Source organism: Tachypleus tridentatus, chromosome 9 (genome assembly GCF_004210375.1).
Source record: "Tachypleus tridentatus isolate NWPU-2018 chromosome 9, ASM421037v1, whole genome shotgun sequence".
NCBI classification, from domain to species: domain Eukaryota; kingdom Metazoa; phylum Arthropoda; class Merostomata; order Xiphosura; family Limulidae; genus Tachypleus; species Tachypleus tridentatus.
Window position 1 is genome coordinate 65,686,421 of NC_134833.1, and position 20,503 is coordinate 65,706,923.

Consider the following 20,503-nt stretch of genomic DNA (forward strand, 5'->3'; position numbering starts at 1 on the left):
AAGTTCTTGCGTTAACGAGACGCAAACCATGATACCTCAGATGCACGGGACTGGTACGTTTGTTACTAGGCCACGCTTAAATCACATAAAAGAGAGAAGTGAGTCAGAAAAACCGACATTTGATCATCTGGCATCTTGTGCACTGTTGAAAAATGATAAAATCTGAGGTTTTGTGTATATGTATTTCATATTGGCAGGAATATTACGTTTTTTGAAGCAAATTCGAAATACAAAACTATCTTTCTGCTATTTATTTTAGGAAAATAAACAAATATCTGCGAGAGTTGGCAGTTTTAGTTATATTTTAATACAATAAACAATCCAACTCCGACTATCTGATGTTTTGTGATCACAATCATATATTTCTGATGTAATTTGCTTTCAAGCTAAATACATGCTAAAACCATGGATAAGCAGAATAGCAGTGATCCATAATGTTAGCTGTTTTCTTTCCTTTTGACTGGTTCTTAACAAAGTTGTCGTTTGTAATTTGTTTTATTGTTGAGGGGGGGGGAGGATCAATGAAAGAAAAAAAATCTCTTAAGCTATGTAAACAAGCATATTCTTGTGTTTTTAAATTAAGGTCGAGTTTGTCCTAGCGGATAGAGTGTTTCTGGTCCCATTGTCGAAACAAAAGGGGTCGGCATGACCAAGTGGTTAGGACGCTTGATTTGTAATCTGAGAGTCGCGAATTCGAATCACTGTCACACTAAACATGCTCGACCTTTCAGCAGTGGGGACGTTAAAATGTCTCAGTCTGTCCCACTTGATAAAAGAGTAGCCCAAGAAACAATAAAAAAATGAGAAAAAATCTTGCCCTTTGGGCGTGAAAATTCTATTACACGATAAAAGTAGCCCAAATGTTGGCGGTGGGTGTTGTGAATAGGTACCTTAACTTTATTAGGGACGACTACCACAGATAGACTTTTGTATCTTTACACAAGTTTCTAAGGGGAATGAGCTTATTAAACCCAATAATATTTGTTTCTTTTGTTGTTAAGCCTAAATGTACTCAATGGAATATATTTGCTGTGGGCTCGACATGGCCAGGTGGTTAGGGCGCTTGATTCGCAATCTTAGGATCGAAAGTTCAAATTCCCCGTCCTACCAAATATACTCGCTCTTCCAGCCGTTAGGGGCGTTTATGTTTCGGTAGATGGTGATGACTACCCACTTTCTCTCTTGTCCTTCATTGCTAAACTAGGGACGGCTAGCGCAGATAGCCTTCATGTAGCTTTGCGCGAAATTCAAAAACCGAAACAAATTAGCACGTAAGACCGGACACTGAGGTTTCTGTGTGCATCGAAGAAATCTGATTCACTTATTGATTACGTGGGAAAAACAGAAAATGAAACATTACCACGCTTTAACAACTGGATAGTTTTATCTGCATACAAACTGGAATTTAATAAATTCTAATTCTCCAGAACAGTTCCAAAACTGAACATGTTGTGATATCCAGCAAAATAAATGAGTGTATTAAGTTACTTAACCTTCGTAACCTAGGTGACGAGTGATAGTTCTGTTTATCGTGTTCATTGTTTTGGAACCACATAAAACCTATCGAAGCGGCACGATTAAATGAACATATGTTTGATTACTTGTAAATCAGATATGCGCGCTATGAATATAATCTCACGATAAAGGTACACACAATAGACTTGACAGTATAATAATAGTTTGCATGGATAAAGAAACTACGAAACAGTTAATTACACTACAGGTGATGTAGTGGTCAATTTCAACATGATCAAAGTACAGTCGTTAAGAATTGGAAAACATTTCTATTTTCCTGTTACTTGTCAACCTTAAAAACAGAAAGAGGTTTTCAGTTTCAGACAGTCTTGGTACGCAAAATTAATAATATAAAAATCATCTGAAAACAACAAAGTTGTATCAAATATGATTCATAATGGTGTTCACTTGTTTGTTTTTTGAGTATTCTGGCAGTTTAGTGTCAATGTTACGAAATTTCGTACAATGTGTTATGTGAAAAATAACGCGTATATATAGAGTTTCTGTATTTTAAGATCACACAACAAAAACAGCCATGTACATTATCTTTTTTTTCAGATTGTTTTTTGTTTGTTTGTTTCAAATTTTACACAAAGATACACGAGGGCTATCTACGCTAGCCGTCCCTAATTTAGGAGTGTAAGACTAGAGGGAAGGTAGCTAGTCATCACCACCCACCGTCAACTCTTGGGCTACTCTTTTACCAACGAAGAGTTGGACTGACGATAACATTATAACGCCCCTATGGTTGAAAGGACGCGTATGTTTTGTGGGATGGGTTTTCAGATAGAGACGTTAGATTGAATCTATATTTATTTATTATTTTTTATTTGAAAAAGAAATGGATTTAACAAAATCGCGAAGGTTAGTGACAGGGACAGTATTTGTTTGAACATAAAATATATGCTTTATTTTATGAAACTTTTAGTACTAAAGCACCAGGTGTTTTTTGTCACCAGTTAAAAAGCTCGTATACATATATACGTGTATTCTTCAACCATATTTCTCCACAGCTGGTATTTGATTCTTGGTTGAATTTAGCTGCAACGTTGCCACCGTCAGACTTATAGCTGGAAAACACGTTTTTTCACTGTAGTGTCGCCACTGTTAGAATTATAATTGGAGGGCTTTATTCCATGGACGAATATCGCCACTGAAAAACCGATAGTTGGAGGGCTTCATTCTGCAGTACAGTGTCGCCATTTTTAGAAGAGACATGCTAATTTGAAAAACAGATATCGACGATATAGTGAATAGAACCAGCACGAGATTGCGATATTGATATAAAACTCACTAATTCAGCTCCGTGCGTCTGTACGACAGACTCCCAAAGTTTGCTGTTTAAAATCAATTTTCGGTACCTCGGTTGGCAGAGCACAGATAACCAGTTATGTATGTTTGGGCTTAACAGCCGTTTCAAAGATATTTAAGGTAGAAATTTTGCAGAGTAGTGTTATAAAGAAGATAAACTATGTTTTTAGCTCAAAGGTACACAAAGAGCTAACTGTACTCTTTCTACTTGCGGTTTGCGGGGAATCGAACTCTAAATTTTTGCGTTCTAAGTCAGTTAACAAGGGAATAAACGGCCTTAAGGAACGATATTTTATTAATGGGATTATTAAATATCGAGTATACTAACAGAAGACCGATTGGATCGGTTTTACTGTTCCTGAAGATCAGGTGTGGCCTAGGAGTTAGCATTCCCAGACAGTGAAATTAAGGCTTCGTGGTTTATAACCCGTTCCTGTAAAAACGGACTTCGTAGTTTAGGACCGTGGGAGCTATGGAAGAGTGACCGTAAATCACAATTTTATTTGGCAAAGAGTAGCCCAAGAGTAGGCGGTGGGTTGATGTTAACTGTCTGACTTTCCTCTAGTCTGCTGGCTCATATTTAGAGCCGCTGTGAGCTGATAGCCCTCGCGTATCTAGCGCGAAAATATTGTTAGGTTTAGAAAACTTAATTAATAGGTAAATAAACTGAATAAGTCGCGTAAACTCTCGTGAGAAGCAAGATAAATCTACAGGTTCTAGATATTTTAGCTACTATTTAACACTTGTAATTATCTCTGGTCAAATTCGTGTAAAATGTTTCATCGGAACCTTCAAAGCCGAAAACATTTAAGATGTTTCATCTCTCACACACACTAAAATGTTGCATAATCAATAATATAATGAATTTTAATATATAATAATTATGAATGATACATTGGATATTTAAATTTGTATAAATATTAATGCATTATAACCACGAGTGCATGTAATTAGCTGTGAGTTTAGTAGGGCGCTCTGAGGGTCGCGGGTTTAAATCCTGTGACATTAAACTTGCTTGTCCTGTAACCCGCGGGAGCGTTACAATATGATAATCAATTCCATTATTCGTTGGTGAAAGAGTAGCTCAAGAGGCGGCATTGGGTGGTGATAACTAGTTAGCTGCCTTCCCTCTGGTCTTACACTGCTAAATTAGGGACGTATAGCGCAGATAGCCCTGGTGTAGCTTTACGCAAAATAAAAAAAAAATTGAATAAGAGTAAACTTCAGTTTATTCTAGTGTTTTGCAGAAAAAGTACAACATTTCGAACATTTGGTTATATTTATAGAAAGAACGATTTGGTATTCCATAAAATAAAATCGAAAGGCTATGTTCTTAGCCTTGACTGAGACGGTCCAGATATTATGGTGACATGTTGAATCACGGAATAAGGTTTATAAAAACACTTGTTTTTCTTCAACACGCTAACATATTCTAAGTATCTATTTCATAAAGATAAATTTGTGCTAGCGAGGTTAGAATTTAGGCTCTATTCTCCCATTTGTCCTTATTAATTTGCACATCTTGCATGTTGTAATCTCTGAGGCTTTTGAACTTTGTTGAACTTAATAGAGGGCGCTTCACGTGACCAGCGACGACAGGAAGTGGATTGGGTTACATGCAGAGACGAGAGAAGTTTGATTGCTCTCAAAATGTGTGTTTTGTAGGCTTGTTTTTATGTGTAATTTGAGTATTGTTGCGTTCCTTATAGTCTGATTTCATATTTATGTTTTAAACTTTTCATAATTCCCTTTGAGAAGTTTTCACTTTCTGTACTATGGGAATTGTATAAGAAATCATAGTTTCGTATTATGTACTATCAAATCTTTTTTGTTTCGTTTCATTAAGAATTAAGGGACAAAAGAAATATGATTTTGAAGGTTATGCAACTTCACGGAGTTTTGTTAAGACTAAATGTGCCTGGTATACTGACGTAATAATAAACATTATGGGTTGAAAATAAAAATTATATTTTGATATAAATAAATAATAAACCTAATTTTGATGACTAATAACTTAGATAAAAATTAACATTCAACAACTTAATTTATTTCACACCAAAATTATTTTTCATCCAACTAAAGATATGGAAGGCCTATCGACCACATCTTCTTTACTTTTTAATACACTGATGTGTTATATATATACCGATATTATATAGTCTATGGATTCTAGATATACAAGTGATATAGAAACTCATCTACTACTGTAGTCTACTAGAATGATATAGGAACTCACTCACTAGTGTTGTCTACTAGAATGATACAGAAAATCACCCCCTACTGTAGTCTACTAGAATGATATAGAAACTCACTCACTACTGTTGTCCACTAGAATGATATTGAAACCCACCCACTGTTGTAGTCTTCTAGAGTGATACAGAAAAGAAACTCACCCACTAGTATTGTCTACTAGAATGCTACAGAAACTCGCCCACTACTGTAGTCTAATAGAGTCATATAGAAACTCTCCAACTACTGTTGTATACAAGAATGATATAGAAACTCACCCACTACTGTAGTCTACTAGAGTCATAGAGAAACTCTTCAACTACTGTTGTATACTAGAATGATATAGAAAGCCACCCACTACTGTAGTCTACTATAGTGATACAGAAACTCACCCACTACTGTAGTCTACTATAGTGATATAGAAACTCACCCACTAGTGTTGTCTACTAGAGTCATATGGAAACTCTCCAACTACTATTGTATACTAGAATGATACAGAAACTCACCCACTGCCGTAGTATACTATAGTGATATAGAAACTCACCCACTGCCGTAGTCTACTATAGTGATATAGAAACTCACCCACTACTGTAGTCTTGTATAGGGATATAGAAACTCACCCACTACTGTAGTCTTGTATAGGGATATAGAAACTCACCCACAAGTGTTGTCTACGAGAGTGATATAAAAACTCACCCACTAGTGTTGTCTACTAGAATAATATAGAAAGTCATTCACAACTAGCGAAGCATCTAAAGTAGGTTTTGTTAGTGGTTAAAATAAAAACGTATTTAGACACAAACTGAATATATTTAACTGCAAATATCTGATCTGTTTTTACTTCCGGTAATGAAACCCCTTGGTAGAGACGAGACTTCGCGTGATCCAGTCATAGTTAGAGATATACAACTTTAGTGGTTTATTAGTCTTTTCCTCTGTCATGAAAGGCCTGTCAGGTAGAGAATTAGTTACATGGTAACTGTCTTTCAACACATCTTCTATTATTTCTTCATCGAATATTTGTTCCGGTTTTTCTTTTTCGTCTTTCCACAGTCCTTGTGTCTGTCCTCACAGGCCGGAAGTTTGGGAGAACAATAGGACACTTTCTTTCCACGGCTGAATGGTATGATAGCAGGTTTGTGTTATAATAACCAATTAGCGGAGGTGCCAAGAACAGTTGAACAGACAAACAAGCTCACTTGACCTGACTGTTACTTGTCTGTCCATCGCTTTAACCTTATGGGCAAATAATATTGGATTTTTGTGATGTTCCTCTCCCCTCTAGCTTTTTGAGGAAGTGTTTCACAGCTTCACCAGTATAAAATCACAAAACTCCAATTCAATGCGTTGTCAACATCTGCATATAACACGTGGCTTTCTATCTCCACGTCATAGATAGAACGCCCTTTCTTTAGAGAGGGCTGTTGTTTACTTTCCGAGGCTGAAGGACTGGCATTTCTTCCCTCACTCGAAGAGAAAGGATCTTTGTTAGTTACACCCCTGGAAAGAAACGAAGTGCTACTTCTCACAGAGATTTGTAATCTGTGGGATATCAAATAATTTAAAAAGGGGAAAACGCATCGAGATAAAAGTTATGAAATATAAACTTAATTTATCATTCCACTACCTGAGTGATTTCGCTGAACTATTCTACAATGTGTTCTGAGTTATAAGAGTAACAAACAGTAGAATAAAGTACAGAACAGTACAATGATACCTGAAGAAGGACATTGTCTGAAACGTTATATCGACAATACTATATATATTAGAATATATATCAGTACTTGTTAACTTCTTAAAAAGTATAGAAGAAGTTAACCTCTTCATAACAAAATATAAAATGACTCCTTTAATAAATTTAAAATTATATCGTAAATAACTGACAGCTGCTGAAATAAATATAAAACTACTTTTATTTACATATAACTGTTATACTTAATAAAGTTCTAGAACTGATGTATGGACATGTTAACTGGTGCACTTTATAAAGTTCTGAAACTGACGTATGGACAATTAACTGGTACACTTTATAAAGTTTAAGAACTGATGTACGGGCATTTAACTGTTGTATTTTGAGACAAGTGAATTTTTTGTTCTACAGTTACTTTATGTTCAAATAGGTAACAAACTTTCCAAAGTTCTAAGGTGTAGAACCACTTTAGATATATACGTATGTTATAGATTAGACCTACTTTAGATTTATACTCATGTTCCAGTTCACATAAATTATTACTTTTGTTAAATGTGTTAACATAATATTAAAATTCACACAAGTAACATACTTTGAAGACTTCTTAAGATTACTTGCTTTTCAGAAATGCATTGTTCTGACAATATCTACAGATTCTTACCGTTCGGACACTTCTAAAAATTGTTGATGCGTTCAGGTTGACGACTAATTTTTGGATTATCCAAAGTTCATTTCAAATTAGGCGCTGCACGCTGTGAAAAGTTAGAGTTGTTTCTAGAATGATTTTTGCAAAACTTTATAGTACTGATATTTTTCACAAAATGACTCGTCTTTCTGTTTTGAAAGTTTTACTGGGAGTTACAGATAGAAAATAATTCTAAGCGTGTTTATATATTGTTTATGTTTTATTTAGCTACATGCTGAAGGTAGTAGATACAGCGACGATATACGACGACAACAACAGGAACAGATCAGACGACAGCAAGATCAACTGTCGGAACAGCAACAAAAAATTCAAGAGTTACAGGTTAGAAAATTGTTTAACATTAGGGATCGTTCTGCACTTAACGAATTTATTAGAAGTAATTATGCCACCATCAAATTGGTAATGTTAATTTGTATAAGAAGGTTGCCTATGTGTATATATATTAGAACGAAAAATAAGAGTTATATACCTGTCTAACTAGAAATCAAAAACCAAAATTTAGAATGATCACATTGCGTTGATTCCCTCGTTTTTATCGATACTTTCGGCCATAATCCTGATAATACCTCATATCATTCGGTCAGATTTTTAGACTTAGATTAGCGCTAATAACCACACAAAAGATCTGTTCTACGTTACATATATCAAATTTATTTTAACAAATAGTGGTAATTAAATTAGATGAACGAGATATAACTGAATTGCAAGACACATAAAAATTAGTTTTTTTACTTGCTGTTGATTACTTATTCCTGTTCCCTCGTAGTTCAGAGGTAATTTTGAGGTCTTATAACGCTAGAAATCTGGCTTAGATACCTGCGATAGGCATATCAGACATAATATATTTTTTAACTTTGTGTTTAACAACGAGAAAACAAAAACAACCTTACAATAAATCATTACATTTTTATTATAACATACTGGAGCTAATAGACATCTCTGACGATTTACAAGTTAAACGTAATTGTTGCTTATAGCTAAAAAGTATATCTCTCTCTACATGAACGTATCTGTTAACAATAGCCGTGTCAACAAGCACAATAGAGATTACTGATGTACAAAAAAGTAACAATTATCGCTGAGGTAATGCAATCATATTTGTCTCACGTAACAATAACACTATATAACACAAATTTTGTTCGTGGATAATACGGGTTATTTCTTAATTGCTTATGTTGTAAAAGTACAGAAAATGGCCATTATTCCCTTCAAACTTTGCTTTTGTGACCTGGATAATGAAATTTAGAAATTAACCTATTTTCCATGTAAAAACGGGCAAATTTCCATATTTTCATTTACATAAGGTCTGAATAAAACAATATACGAATCAAAATGTACACGTATTTATACTAAAATTATACAAAAATGAAAAATAATGTTTAGAAGTGAGTAGTTTTTCGAGATTTGCGACTGTAATGTAAGTCACTTTCACGTATACAGCCCCCAGATATAGTCTCCCATCATGTTTTCGTTATATGCTCCCAGGTCACAAAAGCAAAGTTTGAAGAGAAAAATAGGTCTTTTCCATTCACTTTAGGCATAAGCAATTGGGAAATAACACTTTCTGTCCAGGAACAAGAAAAAGTAAAAAATTTGTTACATAGTGTAATTATTACGGTAACGCAGTCATATTCATGTTACGTAAGAGTGGTTGCTATGGTAGCACAGTCATATTTATATCATAATAAGTGAATACATAGAACGTACAGTTCTTGTAGATAAAACATTGTGATGAACAATGATTGCTATAGTAACGCAGTCACGTAACATCATGTAGCAATGATCGCTACAGCAGTGCCATTATATTTATCTAAAGTAACAATATTCGTTATTGTAGTATAGTGATATTTATCTTTACTATGGTAATATAAACTTGTCCGTCTGTCTCTTACTGTATGCTCCTGCTTTATTATGTAATTCCTGAATGTTTAGACAGCTAGTAAACTTTTCACCAAGTCACCGACATCGGAGAAGCCAGTGAAACAATTCACTACTGTTCGAATCTAATTATAAAAAAATATTTGTCACGGAGGGCATGGCTCTATCTTTAACTCACACACTCTTTCAAACAGATTTTCACGAGAATAACAATTCGTGATAGTTAGAAGTAACTTAATAACCTTGTCGACAGTTCGAGTTAATAAACAAACTGCAAGTTCAGTTGTGTTTTCCAAGACGAAGCTTAGAGTATTTATTGTTTGTACATTTTATACGTAAAGACATAATGCTATAGCTTCCTGTTAAGATACGATCGAAACATATTCGCAGTAAAACTTGTAAGTTTTTTATACACACGAAAGCACAAATGACGAAAGTCCGAGAGAAACATTTAAACAACGTATTTCCTGTAGTAGTTATTTTAATAGATTTTATTGAGGGATCGAAATCACGCTCAGTTTTTGAATTTCAAGCACGTTGTATATAATCAAAATGTATTTTTTGTCGGCACAAACCTATTTTCGTTGTTTTCTCATCCAGAAGAAAACTGGTTACTAAAGTCATTAACTAACAGAGTTAGGATTTGTTTGAGTTGTAAGCTATATAAAAACACGCAGGAAGGTTAATGAAAAAAGATACCTGGTACCTTCATTCGTTTTGAAACTTAAGAAAAACGTCAATATTGCGTTCTTAAACACATTTAGCCGAACAAGCGAACTTTGATACGTTAGTCTAACAATTGTAAGAAAATTATTGAAAAGGTGTATGTGTTTTGCTAACATTCTGTAATGCCGTTTCTGATTGGTTACTTCCTGTTGTTCTATTTCTGTGTTGTACTAACATTTTGCAATGTTGTTTCTGATTGGTTACTTTCTATTGTTCTATTTCTGTGTTGTACCAACATTTTGTAATGCCGTTTTTGATTGGTTACTTGCTGTTGTTTACTTTTAGTGAAGTAATACATATTGCTTCTTCTTTGTTAGTTGAAACCTTTATAATGTTAGGTTAATGAAACATGTGCTACCTCAATAAACTCGTTTGTGTTTTTGTTTTGTATCCGTAATCATGAAGTGTATTTCCTAATTAGTTGTTTGTGTCTTTCATTTTATGTTTTGGTTATGTACGTCATCCTAGAAGATTTTTCTTTTTACAGATTCGACTTAATGGTCAGTATCTGTCTGCTGCTGCTACCGCCAAATCCTTACCAGGTATGCCTGGACTTGCCACAGGGGTTACACCTCAGGGGCTGATGTTCCTTCCAGTGTTTGAAGGAGGTTATGGTAGTGGGTCTGGTTTGCCCCATCCTGGTGCTCCAGATCCCGCTATTGAGGGTTTGGTTACTTCTTCCACAGGAATCTCCTCCATGTCCCTGACATTTAGCTCCACCTCTCGGCAGCTGTCACCAAACATAACAACAACTATTGCATCAACAGGATTGGGAGATGCTCCAACTTCGGTACGTTGCAGGTCAACGTTTTTCCGACATATAAAATTTAAATATGTGTTTCCCAGACAGCATGAAAACTTCAGTAACTGGATGAAAGAAAAATATCTAATAATTCTTCCATGTCTTAACACTCAGTGTTTATTTGTGTTAGGGCAAAGTTTACGCAATAGGCTTTCTGCCCTCCATTCACCACACGGAATGACCCTGGATTTTAACGTTGTAAGTATGATCCGTCTGGGAGTAGGAGCTCAACAGAGTTGTATGTCTTAATTCATCTTTACGTCCCCACTATAAATTCTTAACAAAACAGCTGACTTACTCACAATCTAGAACCGAATACTTAGGTAGCAATTAACACCATTACTCAACTTGGTTATTCTTTGTTTTGTCTCAGAGGTAAGTTAAATTGTAACGCTAAGAATCGGAGTTCGATCCCAGTTAAACATAGCGCAAATAGTCCATTGTGTAGATTTGTACTTAAAAACGAAGGAAACGTGATGTTTGATCCAGATTCAGATTAAAAAGAAAACCTAACTAAGGATAAACTTTGAAATAAATAAGTACACTCCGACAAGCTTCTAGTAAACTATCAAATGAACTGTGTATAAGAATGTGGTTGTGTACTACGAATGTGTTGTGAAGAAGTACTTTTAAAACGTCACTAGCAAGCCCGGGGTAGCCAGGTAGTTAAATAATAAACTTCGAAAAATGATTGTGACCTAAAATTTTTTTGTAGTCAAATAAAAAAAATTATGAACTTTAAAGGTTAAAGTCCAGTTAAACAAATAAACACTAACAGTAGCGAAACGTTGATTACTTTGTTGTTTTTTTTAAATCTAATTTTAGCTGCTTCCCAAATTGTATAAACATGTACTGAAGTAAATATGTGTATACATATTATTAGAAAACTAATGGAATTGCATTACGCAGGAAACGTAATAACAATTTTTATATAGTTGTATTTTTTTATCACGTACTCAAAGTTCATAAGTACAATTACAGATGAGTTTAATATTTTCTCATTGTAACCCAAATTCGATAAATAGGTAGTGTAATTTTGTATATTTTTTTAATTAAATTACTCGCAGAGACGAGGTAAAAGTTGAATATTTTTATGTTTAGACCAATAACATTAAGCTCACTTATCACGCGCGTCTACGTTCTACGGTAACCTCTGACAGGCAGTGTGCTGCCCTGGAATCTCCAGAAGACATTCACTTAATGCTCTAAATGGAGACGAGAAACACTACTCAAATAATTGCAGTGCATCCAATGATCTTACCATAAACCCGAGCGAAATTAAATCAGAGCTAGGCACTCGGATAGAAAGCGGCGCTTCAATCTTTGATCTTCCTTCGTGAAGAAGGAAACAAAAGCGAAAGCAATTTTATGAAATATTAAGAACAGTGATATCCTGTTTGTGTTATAAATGTCCATTATTCAATTGGCTTGCATTAAGACATGAAATATTCATGCTGATAAAGCACACCTCAACAATGGAGGATAGAAGGAAAGACAAATTATTCTTGTAATGGAGCCAACATGCCTCCTTTGATTTCTTGGACTTAATATTTGGGAACCTCTCTCTGTATATATATACAATTCTTTAGGGTTTCCCGGTAAATTGATTTTCGGGCTCCTTTTCAGTAAATATCTAGGGCGAGAACATAATCATTGAAAAGAGGAACATCGCAACACAGTTGCCCACACACACAACGGCTTCGTATGAGACTGAAGTCTGTATATAATAATAGTGTGGAACCCATTATCTCCTACTAGGTTTCAAGCGTGGGTCTTACTCATTCTTCGACTAAGGTCATACAAAGTGGTTTATTTCTTATGCAGGCTGTGTGGAAGTCAAAAAATAGCTAAGTCAATATTCTTCTTTCGGAGAAGCAAAAATGGCTTCTAATGCATTGAGAAACGTATTCTAAGTATTGTGTAATATGACTTTCAGTATATTATGTATTCCTTCAGTATTATCTCTCCAGTCAAAAATCTGGAAATATATGCACGACCTTTCTACAGCATTAAAACATTATTCGACTTTGAAAGTTTCTGGTATATCGTATTGAAATCAAGATGTGGACTATTTCACAATCATAAGTGTGAAGAGGAAAATAAGGTAATCAGTTAGTGTATGTTGTTTCTGATTATGATGTATCTCTTTTGTTGTTACAGTCAGTCAATCAAGTGGTGTATTGGTACTCTGTGTATTCTTCCTGTAATTGTTACAGTTTATAAATTAATTACAGTGTATTTATATGCTGTTATTGTTGCATTGCTGAATTAATCATAGTATATTCATGTTATTGTTGCATTTGGTAAATTAATTACATTATATTCGTGTTATTATTGAAATAGATAAATTAAGCACATTGTATTTCTGTGCTGTTACTATTACAGTTGGTAAGTTAAAGACAAGTATTTATGAAAATTAATATTTAATATTTGATTACAGCTATATTCATAATCATTTTAATCAATATATTTTATTATCCCTTAGCCATTTCTCTCTTCCCTTCAACCCTGGATGTCAGGAGCTCCACCTATTGTTCCAGTATATAGTTCTCCTAACGGCAGCTCTACTCATCCAACCCCTGGAGCCTCAGAGCCAGCCCCAGATAACGACGGTCCATTGAACCTTAGTAAACCTAAGTCCTGTGACAGTAACACTAGCAGGTAGGCAAATATTTCGTTATGGGAAATGTTGCTATCTACTTCAGTTAATATCATACTATTTATGTTTGATTGACTATGTTACTGGCTCCTGTTCAATATATATTATCACATATTTCATTCTAACAAAAAGAAATCTATATTTTGAATACAGTTTTTTGGAATCTCGTTTTTTATAAAACATGTTTGGTATAGATTGTTGAAAAAAAAATCGATTTATTTTTATTTATTTAAATATATTTTTATTACACAGCATATATTAACGTTTAACAGAAGAATACAATTATTTTGTCATTTCACGTCTACTCTCCTCAGATACGCTGTTTTTTTCTTTCACCTAAAATACAAATGGTATAAAAAATCTAATATATGAACGTCCATTTTCTAGTGCTAGTTGTAGTCCAACTCCACAAGCTAATATTAAGCAAGAAGTGAAGGACAGAGGGCGATCTCCGAACCACGTCAACAGCTCCGTACCATCTGCATCATTTAACCAACCTTTGTCGGCCAATACCAGTATATCCAGTGTTGGAAATTTGCTAGGAGCCGGAGTCCCTGAACCCCTGTCGGTGAGAACACGAAACTAGAACAATACTCTTTATAATGTGTGTTAAAAATGAAATAAGTTAAATGAATATTTATTAAACCGTTTGGTAGAAACAGAAAATATAAAACAGCTGTTGTTTATGCTCTGTACGAATAATCATTTTAAACAACAAAAACAAGTGTGCTGAGGAATTGCTTTAAGCTCCAAAAAAAATAAAATGAATTTTAGCCGCGGCACAATGGCTCGTAGAATGACTCTCAGGTATTTTTGCTTTTTTTTCAAGTACAAACCTTTAGCTCATAGCTCTGTATCTCTTAGCCGAGCCCCCAGTGGCACAACAGCATATCTGTGGACTCACATCGCTAGAAACTGGGTTTCGATACTCCTGGTGGGTAGAGAGCAAATAACTTATTGTGTAGCTTTGTGTTTGTTTGTTTGTTTGAATTTCGCACAAAGCTACTCGAGGGCTATCTGTTCTACCCGTCGCTAATTTAGCAGTGTAAGACTAGAGGGAAGGCAGCTAGTCATCACCACCCACCGCCAACTGTTGGGCTCCTCTTTTACCCACGAATCGTGGGATTGACCATTATATTATAACGCCCCCACGGCTGGGAGGGCGAGCATGTTTGGCGCGACGGGGATGCGAACCCGCGACCCTCAGATTACGAGTCGCACGCCTCAACACGCTTGGCCATGCCGGGCCGTAGCTTAGTGTTTAATCTATCAACACTTATGTCAAACCTACAAGGTATGATTTCACGAAATTCAAAATTAGACCGGCATGGTCGGGTGGTTAGGACGCTCGACTCGTAAGCTGATGGTCACGAGTCAGAATCTCCGTCACACCGAATATGCTCGTCCTTTCATCCGTGAGGGTGCCATAATGGGTGGTCAATCCCATTATTAGTTGGCAGTGGGTGGTAATGGCTAGTTGCCTTCCCTTCAGTTTTACCCTGCAAAATTAGGGTCGGCTAACGCAACTAGCCCTCGAGTAGCTTTGTACGACATTAAAAAAAAACAAAGAAACTCATGACCAGTTTCAATCTAATTACAGTTTTGGACTCAGCAGGTCAAACTCTTTCGATTGATGTACTTGACTAAGCTCAAGGTCTCATAGATGAATGTATTCTAATTTTGCTTAAATTAATTTCAATTTGAGGGCAGGCTGGTAGAGATCTTGATGAGTAATAAGATATAATTGGGTGTACGCACGCTGAGCATTACTGGGACACAAAAATATAGCTAATAAAAATGAAAAAAGTCTCGTAGATTAATTTATTCTAGTCCAATTTAAAAGAATTCCAAGTGACGCGGCTATTGAGGATTCCTTCTTGGTTTTATAAGAATGTTTTGAAAAAAACATTTTATTGCAATGCTATCGTGAGATGTGTCTAAAAGTCATATTAAATATTTAAAAAAGTTATGTCATTTAAAACTCTCATGGTCCCTAGTAATAAACTCTGACATCTTAACAATGATAGAACATGTATTATTTGTGTAACCAGTGGTAACTAGTTTGATTATTTCTGAAATACTTGCTACTGAAGTTATATGACCTCAAGGTGTAATAGGCGCAAAACACCTAAAGATCAAACAGTATATTTTATTTTAATATTTCCGTATATTCAGCAGTACAAGATTAACTATAACAATTCGTTAGCAACTATGTGCTTTTGCCTATAAAATAAATTGGTCGCTCGAAGGAGAAAAAAAAAGTATGTGATTTCTCTTTTTGTTCATTATTTGTAGGTAGCAGCGTCTTCCTTTTTGCACGGAACGAGCCCTTATAACTTGCTTCCCCCAAACATGAGAAGTGCAGCACACATGCCGCTAGGTGGCGTCGTTGGTCATCCTGGTAAGATATGTTTTTTTCTGTCTTTTTTTTGTTTGTTTTAAAGAAAACCTACACTATCTGCTCTGCCATCAACTTGGTATCGAACCCCTGGTATTGACATTGTTAGTTCGTTAACTTACCGCTGACCCACTAAGGTGCTTATGTATATATATATATATATATATAATTTATTTTGTTTAGGTCATTTCCACATTTTTTGTTTTGCTTCCGTGTGATATTATTTATTGTATGTTCAATTTTAATTAGTTCCAACTGGACTGGATGTAATCTAGTGGACAGAGTTTCGGATCATGGACATAAAATGATACGTTTCGTTTTCCGCTACCGAAAATTGCACACTTCATTTTGGAGCTTTTGTTGATAATAAAATCCTACAATTTCCTTATAGTATCCTTAAACGTGTTAGGGAGTACTGTTAGGTCTAGCTGTGTTCTCTCCAATCTGTCAACTCCAAATTAGGGATGGCTTGTGCAGCTAGCCCTGATACAGCTTTTGTGCAAATAACTGCAACAAACAAAGAAACTGTCCTCGGATTGAGTGTCCCCCGGTGGGACAACGGTAAGGTTACGGATTTAAAATGTTAAAATCTCAAATTCGATTCCTCTCGGTGGATACAATAGATGTTCCAATGTGAAGTTTTGTTCACGATAATGTATTTAGTGCACCAATATGAACAGTCTAACAGGCAGAATTTCTTATAAAATAAAATATTTCACATTTCTGCTATCGCTTGTTGGTTTTCCCGCAAAACAACCTGAGGACTATCTGCACTAATTGTCCCTATCAACGAAGTGCTTAACTAAAGTGAACTTAACCAACAACAATCAGTACAAACTTGACGGACACTCTAATCGAATAGTTGGAACTGACTGTCACTCTCATAATGCGCCCATGGTCTCAACGTATGGGGCGCGATTTTTTTTATTGCGGGAACAAGGCCCGCGAACCGCAGAATCAGTATGATAACCACTGGGTCATGCTCGCGTAGTCCAGTTCATAATACACATACTCTGTCACTAATATGGACCGACTTATCACACTTAACATGCCATGTTCAATATCCACAGCGACTCAGCGATAAGTTTGCAGACCTACGACTCTAAAAATCTGATTTCGATACCTCTGGTGGGCAAAGAATAGATATCCTATTGTGTAGTTTTGTGCTTAAAAAGAACAAAACCAATAGTTTAGTATTTTAAAACAAAATAATTTATGCAAATAGTCATAAACTGGTTCAGGTACAATTATGCGGACAACTATAATAATTAACACATTGGAAACAGAATTATTTAAACGATAGCCTCTTTTGTTAATGGTCATTCAGGTTAAAGACTGCTGCCTCTTCTTTTACTCAGGATAAGGACTAGCAAACCTTTCGCGTTTTATTAAAGTACAACCAAAGAATAAAGTTAAATTCGTAACATATAAGCCACCTTCCCTCCAGTGAATGGCACACCGGTAAGTCTGCAGGCTTACAACAATGAAAGAAGAAAGAAAGAGGAAGAAATCGGGTTTCTATAGTCGTTGTGTAGCTTTGTGCTTGACACTAACCAGACCAGTAACGTATGAGTTGAAAAATATTCTAAATACGGAACCGGTCATCTGATCACATGCTGTCTTGTAGTAGTGTTTCCCAAGGAGTGCGTTTACATCAATGATATCAATCTTACCTTAGGGTTGACATCTATCATATATATGTTACTTTACGGTTGACACATATGATATCAATCTTACCTTAGGGTTGACATCCATGATATCAATCTTCCATAGCGTTGACATTCACGATATCAATCTTACCTTAGGGTTGGCATCTATCATATATATGTTACTTTACGGTTGACACATATGATATCAATCTTACCTTAGGGTTGACATCCATGATATCAATCTTCCATAGCGTTGACATTCACGATATCAATCTCACCTTAGGGTTGGTATCTATGATATCAATGTTACTTTATGGTTGACACCTATGATATCGATCTTACCTTATGGTTCACATCGAAGATATCATTCTTACCATAGCGTTGACATCCATGATATCAATCTTACCTTAGCGTTGACATTCATGATATCAATCTTATCTTAGGGTTGACATCGAAGATATCAATCTTACCATAGCGCTGACATCGATTATACCATTCTTACCACAGGGTTGGAATCCATGATATTAATCTTACCTCAGGGTTGACATTGAAGATATCATTCTTACCGTAGGGTTGACATTCATGATATGAATCTTACCATAGGTTTGTCATTGAGTATATCAACACACCATGGCGTCAATGATATCAATATTCCATACCAAATGAGTACAAAACTGAACAGAACCTACTCATCAAGTGACTTAACGTTTTCTCTGTTCCAAATAGCTCGTGCTCAGTATAGATGGGTACTTAAAACAAACTCCCTGTTTTCAGATGGTAGGAGTTACATATATGTTTCTGTTATTTATCAAATAAAGATCAGATACAAATTTATTACGGTTCTTATGTTTCCGGGTGTTTATATGACGTTTTTTAATATATATCAAATTTTCTGAATTTTAACGAAACTAGATATAATATTTGAACTTTTCTCGTCAAACAGGTAGCCTGATCGGTGGAGGAATGTTGAGAAAAGATGGAATACCTCCCTCCCTCACAGTCACACCCCTTAACATGGGTCAACCTTCCTCTACCAGGTTAGCCCTCGGGGCTAATGACAAACACTTTCCTCTTCATATGTACCTTTCATCTCAGAACACTGGCATCCTGTCTTCGACATCGGGCGCTTCCAGAAAGGACACCAACGAAGAAGACAAGAAAGGCGAGTGTTTGTTTTTAAATAATTGTCAGAATATAGAGATATATTGGAACCGTAATACTCTTCGTTGAAACGAACGTATGAAAACAATTTACCTGTCAAAATTACACCTTACTTGGTCTTAATTTGAGGTTTAAAAACTCTACTTATCCAGCTCAGATATATATTGGGTTCCTTTAGAAGAGTATTTGTAAAGAGATATCGAAGTTAGCAGTGAAGGGATTTTCTAATGGGAGTTGACTGATTGAGATTGGTTGGCTTAGATTACCTGTACAATTGGGGTCACTGTACTCGCTAGTGGAGTGTGATCATTGTATCATTAGAGGTCTTCCTCACGTTCGATTGTGGGAAATAAAGGGTCACTCTCCAAGATTTTAAGTTTAGTAGTATTGCTGAGAATAGCCGACGTTTTACTTTCGTCTATTATAACAATTGTGCTGTCTTTGTCGAGCCGGGTAACTCGTTTTATTTGGTGACAGTTCTGTTAAAACGGAAAATTCTGAGAAGCTCTAGCCCCAATGTTTCACGTGGTCTTCTTAATATTCATAAAGCAAATACTTACCTCTGATTCGTTCTTTCTACCTTCGGTACGTATAGCCACAAACTTACCATACTACTTGTACCAGTACTACAGCTATTTACTACCAATGGATACCACATCTATCTCTACAAATATACCTCCAAACAAAACTATTGTATGTCTGAGCTTTCACCTAATAACATTTCTTTGAAACTCAACTAGGGGATGCAAATATAGATTTAGACAAGGTAGAAGCCGTCTTCAGCTAAAGCAAATTAGGATGGATTGGTTGCCTTCTTATGTTGTGGAGGCAATAAATTTGAGTGAATTTAAAAGAAAAATTGATAGATATATGAATGTTAAGGGCTGATTAATTTTTTTTAAATGACTTTAGTTTGTTTTAGAGGATGGGACAGCTGAGATGGACCAACAGACCCTTAAGTATCATGTTATGTTATACTGTGTTAAAACTACGTTCAATCTTACAACCAGGAATATAGCTTGCATGTCCACTAAAACAACCGTAATTAAACAAAGTAATAGCAAATAAATTCTTATGATGAAACTAATTAACAAATGCACCCCCTCAATGGCAAAGCGGTATTTCTGCGGATTTAGACAGCTACAAACCGGCTTTCGGACAGAGCACAGACAGCCCATTGTGTTGCTTTCTTCTTAATGTCATCACCAGACGTTTCTCTCACTAAGAAAACAAACTGGGCCCGGCATGGCCAAGTGTGTTAAGGCGTTCGACTCGTAATCCGAGGGTCGCGGGTTTGAATCCCGGTCGCACCAAACATGCTCGCCCTTTCAACCGTGGGGGCGTTATAATGTGACGGTCAATCTCACTATTCGTTGATAAAAGAGTAGCCCAAGAGTTGGCGGTGGGTGGTGATGACTAGCTGCCTTCCCTCTAGTCTTACACTGCTCAATTAGGGACGGCTAGCACAGATAGCCCTCGTGTAGCTTTGCGCGAAATTCAAAACAAACCAAGAAAACAAATTACCTTCACAATATACGAGTACAATTCTCTACAGTTAATTAATTCCATGTTTAACCGATATGTTAGCTAAAAATTATACCTCGATTCAGCGATCTTGAAATGAAAAGCAGAAATATTAGTCAAAGTACAGGGCTTACGTTCAGCACAGATCTACGTATATTTAGTATAAAATAGTGTCTAGAGCCGGTTGTCCGGCAGGGCCAGGGGATTAGTACACTTGATTCGCAATAGTAGGATCGAGGGGTCGAATCCCCTCCC

The 20,503-nt window shown here is 35.8% G+C and overlaps 1 protein-coding gene across 6 annotated transcripts in view; it reads left to right on the plus strand.

The window, feature by feature from the left end:
• The window catches only part of LOC143225335 (uncharacterized), a 331,508-nt gene that overhangs the window by 304,793 nt on the left and 6,212 nt on the right, over positions 1-20,503 (plus strand). For all 6 annotated transcript variants that reach the window (XM_076454555.1, XM_076454553.1, XM_076454554.1 and 3 more), the window contains 6 exons: positions 7,659-7,772; positions 10,543-10,845; positions 13,343-13,518; positions 13,904-14,084; positions 15,812-15,917; positions 18,507-18,725. In XM_076454555.1, the coding sequence (XP_076310670.1) occupies positions 7,659-7,772; positions 10,543-10,845; positions 13,343-13,518; positions 13,904-14,084; positions 15,812-15,917; positions 18,507-18,725 (1,099 nt within the window). The remainder of the gene's footprint in view (positions 1-7,658; positions 7,773-10,542; positions 10,846-13,342; positions 13,519-13,903; positions 14,085-15,811; positions 15,918-18,506; positions 18,726-20,503) is intronic.